The sequence below is a fragment of the Trematomus bernacchii genome, unplaced genomic scaffold (genome assembly GCF_902827165.1).
Source record: "Trematomus bernacchii unplaced genomic scaffold, fTreBer1.1, whole genome shotgun sequence".
NCBI classification, from domain to species: Eukaryota; Metazoa; Chordata; class Actinopteri; order Perciformes; family Nototheniidae; genus Trematomus; species Trematomus bernacchii.
Window position 1 is genome coordinate 2181209 of NW_022987714.1, and position 13764 is coordinate 2194972.

At 39.3% G+C, this 13764-nt stretch overlaps 2 protein-coding genes and 1 pseudogene across 3 annotated transcripts in view; 1 reads left to right on the forward strand and 2 right to left on the reverse strand.

Annotated features, from left to right (window-relative positions):
* dennd4a (DENN/MADD domain containing 4A) overlaps window positions 1-2312 on the forward strand; it is a 24129-nt gene extending 21817 nt beyond the window's left edge. For both annotated transcript variants that reach the window (XM_034141342.1, XM_034141343.1), the window contains 2 exons: window positions 10-74; window positions 564-2312. In XM_034141342.1, coding sequence (XP_033997233.1) covers window positions 10-74; window positions 564-700 — 202 coding nt within the window. In that variant the 3' untranslated portion in view covers window positions 701-2312. The remainder of the gene's footprint in view (window positions 1-9; window positions 75-563) is intronic.
* On the reverse strand, window positions 2197-11389 carry LOC117491386 (sodium/potassium/calcium exchanger 1-like). The gene is given in 11 exon segments (XM_034141344.1): window positions 2197-3088; window positions 3204-3307; window positions 3309-3371; window positions 4222-4311; window positions 4403-4666; window positions 4854-4936; window positions 5337-5417; window positions 6384-6492; window positions 7119-7178; window positions 8029-9172; window positions 11262-11389. Coding segments are annotated over 10 exon segments (2115 nt in total). The 5' UTR covers window positions 9040-9172; window positions 11262-11389; the 3' UTR covers window positions 2197-2838.
* Window positions 10543-13399, reverse strand: LOC117491494 (annotated as a pseudogene).
* Between the last annotated feature and the right edge of the window lie 365 nt (window positions 13400-13764).

The window sequence follows — 13764 nt, forward strand, 5'->3', positions numbered from 1 at the left end:
TACAAAAAGGAGCCTGTACCGAGACTTACTGTTCCTCGCTCTGGTGGCTTTGGGAAAGAACAACATTAATATCAGTAAGTTCAAAAGCATGATGTCCTGTTTTTAGCCATGTCAGCTGACTGTCTGGCGCTCTGTCAACTACTTGAAATATCTCTTAAACTGTTATATGGATTGCTGTGAAATATGGAACAGCTAACCATTTAGCCCAGATAATCCTACTGAATGTAATGACCCCTGACTATTCTACTTGCCACCAGCAGGTCAAAGTTGTTATTATCTTGTGAAATATCTCATTTACCGGATTAATTTGTGTTTAGTGCTTTTATCAGCAAATGTTATCCTGCAAACACGCTATACGTCAGCATGTTAGCATTGACCGTGTAAGCATGTTAGCATGCTAACGTTAGCATTGAACTTGCCTCTGCGCAACTGGTTTTGTGACGTACAGCCTCACAAAATCATTGTCACTGCTATAAACTACTCTTTGTTATTTTCGTGGTTTTCAAATATAGTTAAATCACATATGACGTCCACATTTTTAATAAACTATTACATCTTTGCAGATGCTTTTGACCGGGAGTACAAGTTGGCATATGATCGCCTCACCCCCAACCAGGTAAAACTGACACACAACTGTGACCGGCCCCCGGGAGCAGGAGTCATGGAGTGCAGGAAGACTTTTGGGGAGCCCAGTCTGTAAACTACTTCTCCTCTTATGTCCCATTATTATTTTCCTTCAACCTTTGGTCACTACTGTTTTATTTTTGGACTGCTCCTCAGACTCAGGGTCAGCTCACCTGACTTAGCACAATAGGAAAATGACACTTAATGTAAAGCAACTGCCACGAGTTTATACTGTTAGAACTGAGAGACATAGAGGGCCGGCCTTGTGTTTGCTATGGTGAAATGTTTGTACAGTTATTATACAATCTATTTTATGACTTTGTTTCTGTTAAAGATGTGAGTAAGTATGTAAAAGTAAGTGTATGTCACATTGAAATTCATAAGTGGTCCTGGTGACCTTGTTAAGACTGTTGTTGAGTGTGTGTGTGTATAATAAGCACTTGCTTTGAGTCATTTGTGTTTTACAAAGCACTTTGACAAGATGAGCTCTTGCCATTCATTCCCATTACGTAACGCTGTGACCCAGCAGCCTACGCTTAAGTGACTTTTTATTTGACAGCTGCAGGACTCACTGCACTGTTCAACATTTCCCTTATATGCAGTTAATGAAGGCAAAGACATTCCTCCTAATCTGCACCCTGTACACATAGCAGGGCCATGCTCATATTCCTGAATACACTAAACTAGATGGTAACAACAAATATAAAACATTATTATTTCTGAATCAAGAAGGGAGTATGTAATATTTGTAAATGCACAATGTTTGTTCATTTATCCTTTTTTGTAAAATGTACCAAAATAACCCAAAAAGGGAATAATACTTTTATGATTAATTAACATTTTTTAAGCAATACTTTTTTTAATGTAATGATGTATGAGATAATGGGACCACCAAGGATATATTTCCTTAAAATGAGTACAATCATACTTATAATAGATGAATAAAAACAGAACATATGGCTTTCTGTTGGTTTAATCAACACAATGTTTTTGATAAAGAAAATAATTTATTGACACAGTAATGGATCGTTAAAAATGTATCTGATTCTTGTATTTGGTACATTTCCTTTTGTTCTTCACTGTATAGTGTAGATGTCATTTTTACATATTTGGACAAAAGTGCACTGTTTAATGTGACATACGGAACAAAAAAGGACATTTTAAATCTCTTTGAACAGATGATGGTGCACGTTTCTTTGCACTGAGAAGATTTAAAGATGTTAATGTCAGGACGACAGCTCTGACCTGCCCTACTTCAAAATCATTTCGGAAAAATGTGTGTGATGGTTCACCGTGTTACAACTGTCTTTCCCTTTTAACTGACAAAAGCCTGCCTAGATACCACAGCTTATTACTGGACACACCACAACAATTTATGATGATACGATGCTGGATTAAACATGGCTGTGTGCTTGGAATAAACACCAATATCACAACATGGACTGTACATTTCCATTTTAATCACCTTACAATCTGTGACAAAAAACAAACAAACACTGATGACCAAAACATTTGATGTGTACATGTTGTTTACACTATTTGTCAACAATGTTAATGACGTATTATTTATCATTTGTAACACAGACAATAATTTGTATGATTTTTATATAAAAAAGAAATCAAATTTCTTCCCTGGCTGGATCTATAGTTTGCTTTCATTTATAAATAAAACACATTTATTCTACAGATGTTCAGTTTGATCATTTCCAAAGTGTGTGTTGCTATGCCTGACCTTTGTTTTATAAAATGCATGACATAACAGTGAGTTCAAGCAAGCTCATTTTCTCTATAATGAATGTTATTGAACACATGTTGGTGCAAGTTTATGCACACAGACAATAAAAAATGCACATTTAGAAACCATCAACTTGTGCATATATTCTAGATTTCTAATTACATCCTGTAGATGCTGATTTTTAAACAGTGAAACAATCCATGTTGGTCTTCATTCTCTTCCACTTCCTACACTATATTACTTAATAATAAAAGATGCAATTGTTACAAAAAGTGAGTATGCAACAAGTTCTAGGAAAGGTTGTAGTATGTGTTTAGTTGCCGTCATACCAGACACATTTTACTGGCATCAATGCAACTACAGTAGCTTTCTGCACAGTGTCTATAACTATTTAGATCCATGTTCATGAGATCCGTGTATGTAAGTTATTCCCTTTAGATCACAATAGAGAGAATGCTCGTCAGCTTCTGCTCACATGCTCAGATGGAAACAGGGCAGACAATGATGCGATCCTCCAGCATCACACTAAGCACCAGGAAGACAAAGTAGAGCAGGAACATGGCGAAACCCAGCATCTTATTCAACTTCCAATTACAGGATGCAATTGAGATGATGACAAAGAGGAGCATGATGAAGAGCAGCACGATGGCACAGAAGAGCCCGTTGCTGCTGACAGCCATTGGAGCAAAACCGTGGAACGATGAGTACAGGAGCCATGGCACTGGAAGACTTATGAAACAAAGTGACAGAGCGAGAAACACAGTAGAGACCATGGAATTAATCGACTGAGTGTTCATGAGAACTTTTTTTTATGATCGTGACACAAGAGGATATTGCATCTCACCCAACTGTGATGTCGAAGATGTTGCTGCCCACCGAGCTGGACACAGCCATGTCCCCCAGGCCTTTACGCGCCACGATCACACTGGTGATGAGGTCAGGGATGGAGGGTCCCTGCAGCCAGGATCGTCAGGCCCATAATCTCCTCTGAGATGCCGATGGTCTCACCCACCTACAGGGGCAAACTAGAGTTACATGTTCATAATGCATTATGTAATAGAAAAGCAAAATGGACGTCTACATTCATAAAATGTTGTATGCCATTATAAAAACAATGTTGATGCAGTTAATCACAAAATATCCTGATTCAAAATACCTTTTAAAAGATTAAATTAGTTCAATAGATTATTTTTCATTAACTACTATAATGTGTGTACAGATGATGACATTTTGGTTGGTTATTACTTAAAGGTGGGGTAGGTAAGTTTGAGAAACCGGCTCGAGAGACACTTTTTGTTATATTCCATGGAATGCTCTTAACATCCCGATAGCAATGAATATCTTAAGTGCTTTGACAAAAAATCCATTAAAAAAATGTCATCTGTGGAAGCCGTAATACTGTAAAAAGCACGACCAATCATTTTAGCCGGCCCGGCTAAAATAACTGGATGGCCTACCTGCCTGTCAGCCTTCCATCTGTGCACAAACTTATCTCGTGCCCTCATTGGTCATGTGCACGTTCGTGTGTGTTGGAGGAGGGGCTCTGTAAGGAAGTGGCAGATTTTTTCCGGCTGTGTATTTTCAAATTCTAGCACACTCGAGCTGGTTTCTCCAAAATTACCTACCCCACCTTTAATGCAAGTATTATTATTATATTTTCATTAAAAAGATAGAAACTGGAGAAATGTATTACATATTGCTTTCAAGTTGTTCATTATAAACGCAGCAGATAAGTACAACACGTGGGTGTTATTATGTAATGAAATTCAAATGTATTAGATTTTGTTTGTATTATTACATAATAAGATGTGTCCATTTTCACATTTCCTATTCAATCTCTAACCTAAACTCCAGTAGCTGACCTGATGGGCCCACCAAACCATGAAGTAGGAGAAAACGGCAATCCACATGATAGAGCCCAGAAAAGTGGCGACAAAGAAATGTCTGGATTTCTGTTCAACAAAGTAAGAGATGTTATAGCAAAACACAGTGTGGAGATATTAAAGATACAACAGCTTGTCTCAGAAATGCTTATCTCTTCACCTGGTTGCGAACATCTGGAACTGTGAGCCACAGAGGGAAAATGATGGGCAGCAGGAAGAGGTAGGTGGCTTGTTTACGTCGTGTTTCAGGCCACTCTAAAGACAAAGGCTCATCTTCTTTCTCCTCTTCTTCTTCATCGCCCTCCTCCTCATCTTCTTCTTCTTCTTCTTCTTCTTCTTCACTGGACTCTTTGCTATCTTCTTCACTGTCATCTTCATCACTGTCAGAGCCTCCTGACCCATCCTCTCCTGCCGGCACATCCTCCTGACATGAAGAAATCATGATGAACAGTCGAAGCAGAACAGAATGAAAAGAACAACCAAAAGAAGCCTAAGGTAAGGAGACCTTTGCTTATAGTTGTTGCTACGTACATTTTGACTCTTACATAGACAGGTATCAAAGACTGACTTCTGGGCTTTTTAAGTACCACCAGGCATCGGGTAGAGAGTACCTTCTTGTCCTCTGGGTGATCCTGCTTATCCGGTGCTGGGGCCGCCTCTCGCTCTTTGGTCGCCTCAGGTTTATCTCCACCATCTGTGAAAGGAATCCCAAAAATGTTGTGCATTTCCCTGATGTCTCTTTAGCTTTCTGAAATACTTCCGATTCCAAGCCTTTAGGGCCAGTCATATGGAGAAATGCAGTGAATTTGCTGTTACATGATAAATGATGTTATCCTTGTGGCAACTGAATTAAATGAACTGTCTATGAATATGTATTTGGATGTTATCACACACTCCTTTAGGCCATTTGCTTAGTCTTTACCACCCTTTGTGTGTTTTTGTAAGGGTATATTGTACCTGTATGCAACTTGATATTCTATTTTGTTTTACCTTAACAAGTATGCACTTTTCATTTTACTTTCTGCAGCCCAGCTTTGAGACTCTGTTCATGAGCAAGTCACAAAGTGTCTGACCATTACTTCATTCCACATTACCTTCACGTTTGTCTTGAGTTTTGTTCTCTGTCGCCCGTCTAGCCACATTATTCAGTGTCTCAGCCTTATCCTTAAATTTCCCTGCAAAAAAATCAGAAATAAACTGAAGATTATACGAGGAACAAATTCAATTTCACAGGACAATGCCCTAAGCCCTTCATAAGTTAAGCATTGAAAAACTGGCAGTAAAACATAATAACCTGCAAAAAATATGTTCTGCAGCACAGAGCAACGTCATGAGAGGACAAGTCCTACAATAAACAGCCATCATACGGTACATGAAGTAAGCTCTTACAATTTGTTTAAAATGAACAAGTATGTATTGTTTTTATTAATTGCAAGAATTTGTTGTCCCTTTACCGGTCTCTCAGGCGATATACTCCCCCCTCAAGCAAGAAAAATGTATAACAGAGGTCGATATTGATTACCATGCAGTACACGGTATCAGAACATACATTTTTATATAAACTTGATTTGATATAACATTTAAAGCATGTCTAATTTTGGAGTCAGGCTGATACATTGGCTTCTGGCTGTGATCCAGAGTTTGTGGCTCTTCAAAAGCTTATCATTGTGTTGGAGTGTTTGCTGCCTGGAGGCCTAAGAGGTATCAAACCAGGAGTCAGAGCCAACACATTTGGGACATATATGCACATTGTTGTACGAGACACGACTAACTTCTCAGGGAAAACCATTTGAAAAGCTGTTAAGGGTGAGTCTTTCCTCCCATTATTTGACCAGCCAGCAACACCTTACATACAGATAAATGAGTAAATTACTAAAGGTGAATAACAATAATCTGTTCGTAGAGACAGCTGTGTTTCTTGAGGTTTTTTTCACTGTGGGACCACACCAGATGCCGCCATAGACCAAGGTATTTATCTGCTTAGTATAAATCTTAATTAAGTGCTGTCTTCATTTGGGACACGCTAATCCATTTCCAATAACAAGGAGGAGGTAGTTGCCAACCACTCTTTACAGGAGCCCTTCGAAAAGGCAGACAATGAGCAAAGATGAGGGGCATCAGTGTGGGGATATGGTACTCACCCTCTCCTATAGGGTCCAATGTGTGGATCATGAGTTGAAAGACGGTGTTTCTCATGGTGCTGTTGTGTAAAGAAGCTGAGCTCCCCCCTCGCTGAAGGGATGGCTTCAACTGGGAAAAGAGAGGGCCGATGACACGGTAGCTTCTCATAATTGCAAACAACGAAACATCAATGATAGAGAATCGTGTTGTAGTGGATGAAACCCGAGGGCACCGAGCCTTCGCAGCAGCTGGCCCTAGGCTCTGGAACACTCTGCCCCTCCATGTGAGGTCGGCCCAGACCCTAGGGGTTTTTAAATCAAAACTAAAAACACACTTCTTCTCTCTGGCTTTCTAGTTAGAGCGGAGCACGACTCCTGACTTTTCCGTGTGTTTTATTTTTATTTTGTTTTTTTAGATATATCTGTTGTAATTTATTGTCGTTTATTGTGATTTGTAGTAATGTGGTTTTATTACATGTACAGCACTTTGGCTCGACCAAAAATCGCTTTTAAATGTGCTTTATAAATAAAACCTGATTTGATTTGATTTGATTTGATGAAATGCTTTTGTTTTTTTCTTAATAACATAATGAAGCAATTGAAATAAGGCTTGTTTACTCCAAGCTACGATAAATGCAACTGCAGAAACGTCAATAAGATGTAGGATAACATGTAGATAATTGAACATTGTTAGTGTCTATGAGGATATGGTTATTTGTGTCTTTCTTTTTGGAGTTTATTATTAGTTTTTTTTACCTTTAACAGATTCTTGTCCTCTTGAGCAGGAAGGGCATTATGTTCAGCGTCACCGTTTATCTGCATGGAACAATGTTTTTAACAGAGATCATTCATAGGAGAGATTAACCAACGTTTTTTTCATTTTGGTAGAGCCTAAATATATATGTCAACAACAACTTAGGGGGTCTTGTTTGTGTTACATGTCAGAATAAAAAGATACAACTCTGTTTCATGAACAGGATTATGATTTTATGAAATGATACCTCGTTCAATTACATCAAATACAAATAAAAACCCTCTAGGGTGATTATGTATGATGTAATAAAGCATTTAAAATATATTAGATAATTACATTTGCTGGACATACAGCTCCATCAGTAGAACCGTGTGTGCTCATACTGTAGAGCTCCAGATCCTCAAAGGATTAGTTTATGTCATTGATCAGCTTTGGATCCACTAAAGCCTTTGCTAGAATCATTTCACTCTTTGACAAGATTTGCATACAACCCCACAGGTTGCAGTAGACATGTCACGAGTGATGAGTAATGTGACTTTCTGTTACAGTAATAAACTACACTGAAACAGAATGATGTATGAGGGAAAGGACACGTTTCAAATTTAAAAATGTTCTTATGTTTTATGGACTAAAGGTATCACAAGATTTGCAAACGTGAAACTCATGATGAGATATTTTTGTCTTCAATAGTTGGACATATTGTTATTTGAAGCTCCATAGATTTGTTCTCAATTGCATACCGTGGTAATTAAAAAAAGTATGTTGATGTCCTTAGAAGCAATACTTTGGTCCAATACCAGCAAACTTTCAGTTAAAAACACTCTGATTTAAATGCCTTCAAGAATTATTGTTGTGTCAATTAAGGACATGAAAAACCACATTTAAGATAAGAGTCATTTTCTGAGTGCTTACCTTTTCAGGTTCCCCTACAGCAATTCTCACAATGTTCTTGTTTTTGAAGAGTAGAGACTTGAAGGTTTGTTCAATTTGCACATTAAACTTCATGAAAATCACATAGACAGAGTAACAGGCCAGCAGCATCAAGCTCTCCCACCACATTATGACATTATCCAGGAAGAAGATGATGAGTAAGATAAGGCCAAATATGTAGAAGGATCCATCTCTGAAAAGTGGCCACCAGGTGAGATGAAGTATCTCCCGTGAAAACAAAGCACACATCCCGATCACAAACAAAATGTTGAACACAGCTGAACCAACAATTGTGCCGATACCCACATTGCTGTGGGCGATGAAGACTCCTATCAAGGAGGTGAAAAGTTCGGGGGCAGAACCTCCAGCAGCCATGAAGGTGGCTCCTGCTACATCGTCAGAGATGGCTAAAGTCTCTGTGATCACCCCCAGCGCAGGAACAAAGAACTCATCACACACTATTGCAAGTGAAATGAACATGTACAACATCCCAAAAACGTGGAGAATCACCCAGCCTCGTCTACGGTCTTCAACAGAAAATAGATCTTCAGGGTAGTCTCCCTTCAAGTATGGAGCTTCACCAGGAAGAGCTGGAGTTGGTGAGGGTGTCTCCTGTGGAGGCTCAGGTGCCACAAAGATGCAATGCACCATAGTCCGTTTTGTAGTTGGTGATAGTGAAGGTTCAGTGGGGGTGAATGCTTCAAAATTTGAATTTATATCCGAATGTGCCACATGTATCTCTGGCGTTGTTTGATCTGTTGGCTCAAATTCATGTGTTGCAGTGAGAGGTTCCTCCGACCCCTGAGTCTCTAGTGTGGCCTCATTGACCCCTTCTGTTGAACCTTCTGCAAAATCCTCTCCAATCTGAGGCATTGGCAAAGGCTTGTACAGTCTGGCACTGATAGTCAGCTGGTAGAGTGTACAAAGAAAAACCCCGGAGAGGAGAAACAGGACCCGGCAGAGATGTAGTCGCTTCCTCCTTGCACAAAACATTTTCCCTCCAAAGCAGGTGGTGATACTGGCTATGGAGACACAACAACTCCAGCTCTCTCCCCAGCAGACCGTGGGGCGACAGAATCTAAAACTCCGGTGGCGTGATTCATGGCATCCTCAATCCCTTGGCAGCCTGTTGTGTTTCGAAAGAGGCATCAGAGACAAAATGATTAGAAAGCAGGTTGCAAAGAATTAGGTTTCATTTGAAAACATGAGAACTATTCTAACAACCACCGGACTATTAAATCAATGTCTATCATAGTATTAGTGATAAGCTCATTTAGAAGCAGCTTTATCTGCATGTTTTTTTTTCTTTTCAAAACAGAATGAACAAAATGAGAGAGGTGAAAACAAGAAAATAAAATAACCATTCAAATAAATGTCCCGTAGAAAGGGGTTAATCTCATTTCTACACAAATCACACAGAGAAAAACCCAATGAATTTAATTTAAAGAGGCAGACTTACCACAGAACCAATGTCTTCCAGAGTCGAGGGTGAAACAATCTCTAAAGCCAGATTCCCCCTGATGGTTATTGTGGTGCAAACAAGTCCAAACTGATGCAAATGGCTGCAGTGTTATGTAGGACACGGGACGAGTCTTTACAATGGCTCAGCATAATACCTGAAGTCTTCTAAGAGGATTATGTCCATTGTCTCACTCTTACTTTATCAAGAGCCTACCTCTGTAATATGTAATTTAAGGCAAACATACAAATTGTATTATCTGGCCATTGGAAGTAATGATTGATATAACAGACTATAAGGATTCTTTCCGTGCTTGTATTAAACAAAGAAAAACTACTAATAAAATAAAATAAAATACAAATGTAAGAGTAATGAAGTTGGAAAAAGCAGGCAGACGACATGGGCATATTTTATTTTAGTGATATATTATCTAAATTCTCTATTTATATTTCAGTATATACGGTTATTTGTTTTTTTCATGCTTCTTTGATATAAAATATAAATGTAAAAATAGTCATACAAATTATATATATCTAGTTTATATGTATTATAGTAGGTGTTTTTTTTAACCTTTGGAGCAATAAGTTATTTTAAATTCCCAAAAATATGTTTTCAATATCAATAAAATCATCGACATCATTTCAACCACGAGGACATGGATGTGGTTATAGTGTACAAATATGACTCATTTAAACTCCCTACAGAACTGACCACACTTCATTCAAGTTTACATCACAGTTCTTGGGAAGAGGCAGTGTAGCAACAGGTTTTAAAAGAGAACAGAGATCAAAGTTCTGCATAATGACCTGGAAATATCTTTACTTCATTTTATGCGTCAGAACTTATCTGCAGCCTCGGGTCACAGGAAAAGCTGAGTCACATCTAGCATTATTGGCTAATCGGACATGTTGCAATGTTGGTGCATACAAGAGATGCAGAAGTGTATGTGTTTGTATACTAGCATAAAAGTTGCAGATTAAACTGTTACACTTGCCATCAGATTATAAATCCTACAAATGAAGGAGTCATTCATAACATTTTGTAAAGCATACACATTTATAACATGAGCTTTTGTACAAACATAATTCAACAATGTTTAAGCCCTCTCTCACCCACTAAACAGGACAGACAATGATGTGATACTCCAGCATCAGGCTGAGCCCCAAAAAGGTAAAGTAGAGCAGGAACATGGTGAAGCCCAGCATCTTATTCAACTTCCACTTACAGGAAGCAATAGAGATCATGAAAAAGAAGAGCATGATGAAGAGCAGCACGACAGAACAGAAGAGCCCGTTGCTGCTGACGGCCGCTGGAGCAAAACCGTGGAAGGATGAGTACAGGAGCCAAAAAAAGACAAATAAACCTGTCGTCTGCATGTTAAAGGTAGGGTAGGTAAGTTTGAGAAACCGGCTCGAGATACACTTTTTGTTATATTCCATGGAATGCTCTTAACATCCCGATAGCAATGAATATCTGTAAAAGCACGACCAATCATTTTAGCCGGCCCGGCTAAAATAACTGGATGGCCTACCTGCCTGTCAGCCTTCCATCTGTGCACAAACTTATCTCGTGCCCTCATTGGTCATGTGCGCGTTCGTGTGTGTTGGAGGAGGGGCTCTATAAGGAAGTGGCAGATTTTCTCTGGTTGTGTATTTTCAAATTCTAGCGATCTCGAGCCGGTTTCTCAAACTTACCTACCCTACCTTTAATCAGAGTTCATTTTGAAATTGTGAAACATCAGGTTATTTCAGCTCACCCCACTGTGATGTTGAAGATGTTGCTGCCCACAGAGCTGGACACAGCCATGTCCCCCAGGCCTTTACCCGCCACAATCACACTGGTGATGACGTCAGGGAGGGTAACCCCTGCAGCCAGGATCGTCAGGCCCATAATCTCCTTTGAGATGCCGATGGTCTCACCCACCTAAAAGTGTAAACCAGCACATGAATACAATATACAGAACTGATCTCAGGGGCTCGAAAACACTCTTAAACTTGGTTTCAATACACAATCACTGTTTCAAGGAGAATTTGATCAGACTATATGTTAATGTCAACATCTGTTTTTCTGCTCTCAATTAACCTCTTTGTTGAAACCACAACTTGTCCCTTTAACTGCCATTTTACCTCATAGCTGTTGTCTTTATTTATCTTGTAAAGTTCAATCGTGTGTAACACTATAGTTGTTCATACATCTGTTTTTTGTTTTTTGTACTTTTCTATTCATCTGTACTTATTTCTGTGTTGAAACTCGGATTTCTATCATCAAAAGGAAGGCTTTTCTTATGTGATCTTATCTTAGACTTTAAACTGTACTGACCTGATGAGACCACCAGACCATGAAGTAGGAGAAGATACCAATCCACAGAATAGAGGCCAGGAAGGTGAACACAAATCATTTTCTGGATTTCTGAAAGACAAAAACACTTGTGGCATTTAGGAAACCAACAGCTGGTCTCAGAGATGTGTCTGGGTATTTACCTGGTTGCGAACATCTGGAACTGTGAGCCACAGAGGGAAGATGATGGGCAGCAGGAAGAGGTAGGTGATTTGTTTACGTCGTGTGTCAGGCCACTCTAAAGACAGAGGTTTATCTGCTTTCTCCCGTTCTTCTTCTTTGTCATTTTGATTTTCTCTAAAGTGAATGCTGTCTTCCTTCCGTCCAACATCTTCAGAGCCCACTGACCCATCATATCCTGCTGCCACATCCTCCTAGAAACAGGCATTGGATGTGATCATGCTGGACAATAGTTAATAAGGCATAAGAAATGAGAAGAATGGAAATGTGTATTTTCTCGTTTTTCAATTTAGGAATGATGCTTTCTAAAAATATTTCACATTATAACAAACTGTTCTCTGCTTATTTTAAACTCAAATGGAGAAAACATTACATTTTGTTCCATAGAAATTATAAACCAGTATTGTGAACAATTTTTGAAACATTCTTAGATGTATAAAGTCCATGTTGATCAAATACCTGAAAACTGTTACAAAAGAAACCTCTCTACAGGGTTTTTCCCACACTTAAAAAAGAAAATACTAGATGTATCATATTGAGAGTATTGGGACACAACATATATCAAATATATTTGAAGCAAGAACATGTCTCAATGATTGCTTACCTTTTCAGGTTCCTCCACAGAAGTTCTCACAATCTTCTTGTTTTTGAAGAGTAGGGTCTTGAAGGTCCGCTCTATTTGAACATTGAACTTGCATATGCATATCACATAGACAGAGTAACTGGCCAGCAGCATCATGCTCTCCCACCACATAATGACATTATCCAGGAAGAAGATGATGAGTAAGATAAGGCCAAATATGTAGAAGGATCCATCTCTGAAAAGTGGCCACCAGGTGAGAAGAAGTACTTCCCGTGAAGCCAGAGCACACACTCCAATCACAAACAAAATGTTGAACACAGCTAGACCAACGATTGTGCCGATACCCACATTGCTGTGGGCGATGAAGATTCCTATGAGGAAGCCAAAAAACATAGGAGCGGATCTTCCAGCAGCCATGAAGGTGGCTCCTGCTACATCGTCAGAGATGGCCAACCTGTCTGTGATCACTCCAAGTGCAGGAACAAAGAACGCATCGCACACTATTGCAAGTTAAATGAACATGTACACACCATCCCAAAAATATGGAGGATCACCCAGCCTCGTCTACGGTCTTCAATAGAAAACAGATCTTCAGGGTAGTCTCCCTTGAAGTGTGGAGATTCACCAGGAGATTGTGTGGTATTCAAATGATGAGCCACATGCTTCTCTGTTTCATCTGTGGGCTTTAATTCATGTGTTGCTGTGAGGGATTCATTCAACCACTGAGTCTGTACTGTGGCCTCCTCGACCCTCTTTGTTGAACTTTCTCCAACATCCTCTCCAATCTGAGGCATTGACAAAGGCTCGTTCAGTCTGGCACTGATAGTCAGCTGGTAGAGTGTACAAAGAAAAACCCAAGAGAGGAGAAACGGGGTCCATCTCAGCTGCAGTTCTTTTGTTTTTGCAAAACACATGTTGATGTGGTTTTGGAGACATAAACCAAGAGGCCTGAATAGGCAACAGTCAAGTCCAGCTTTCTCACTAGCAGACCAGGGAGGTTCAGAATCCAAAACTTCAGTAGTGTCCTTCTTGTCCCATTCTGTAATCCAGCCTATTGTAATAATAGATAAAATGACAATCAATCAGCAGGTGGAGCACAACAAGTTTTTTTGCAATTATTCGATTATATTTAGATAATATATTGTTGCCTGCCATAATA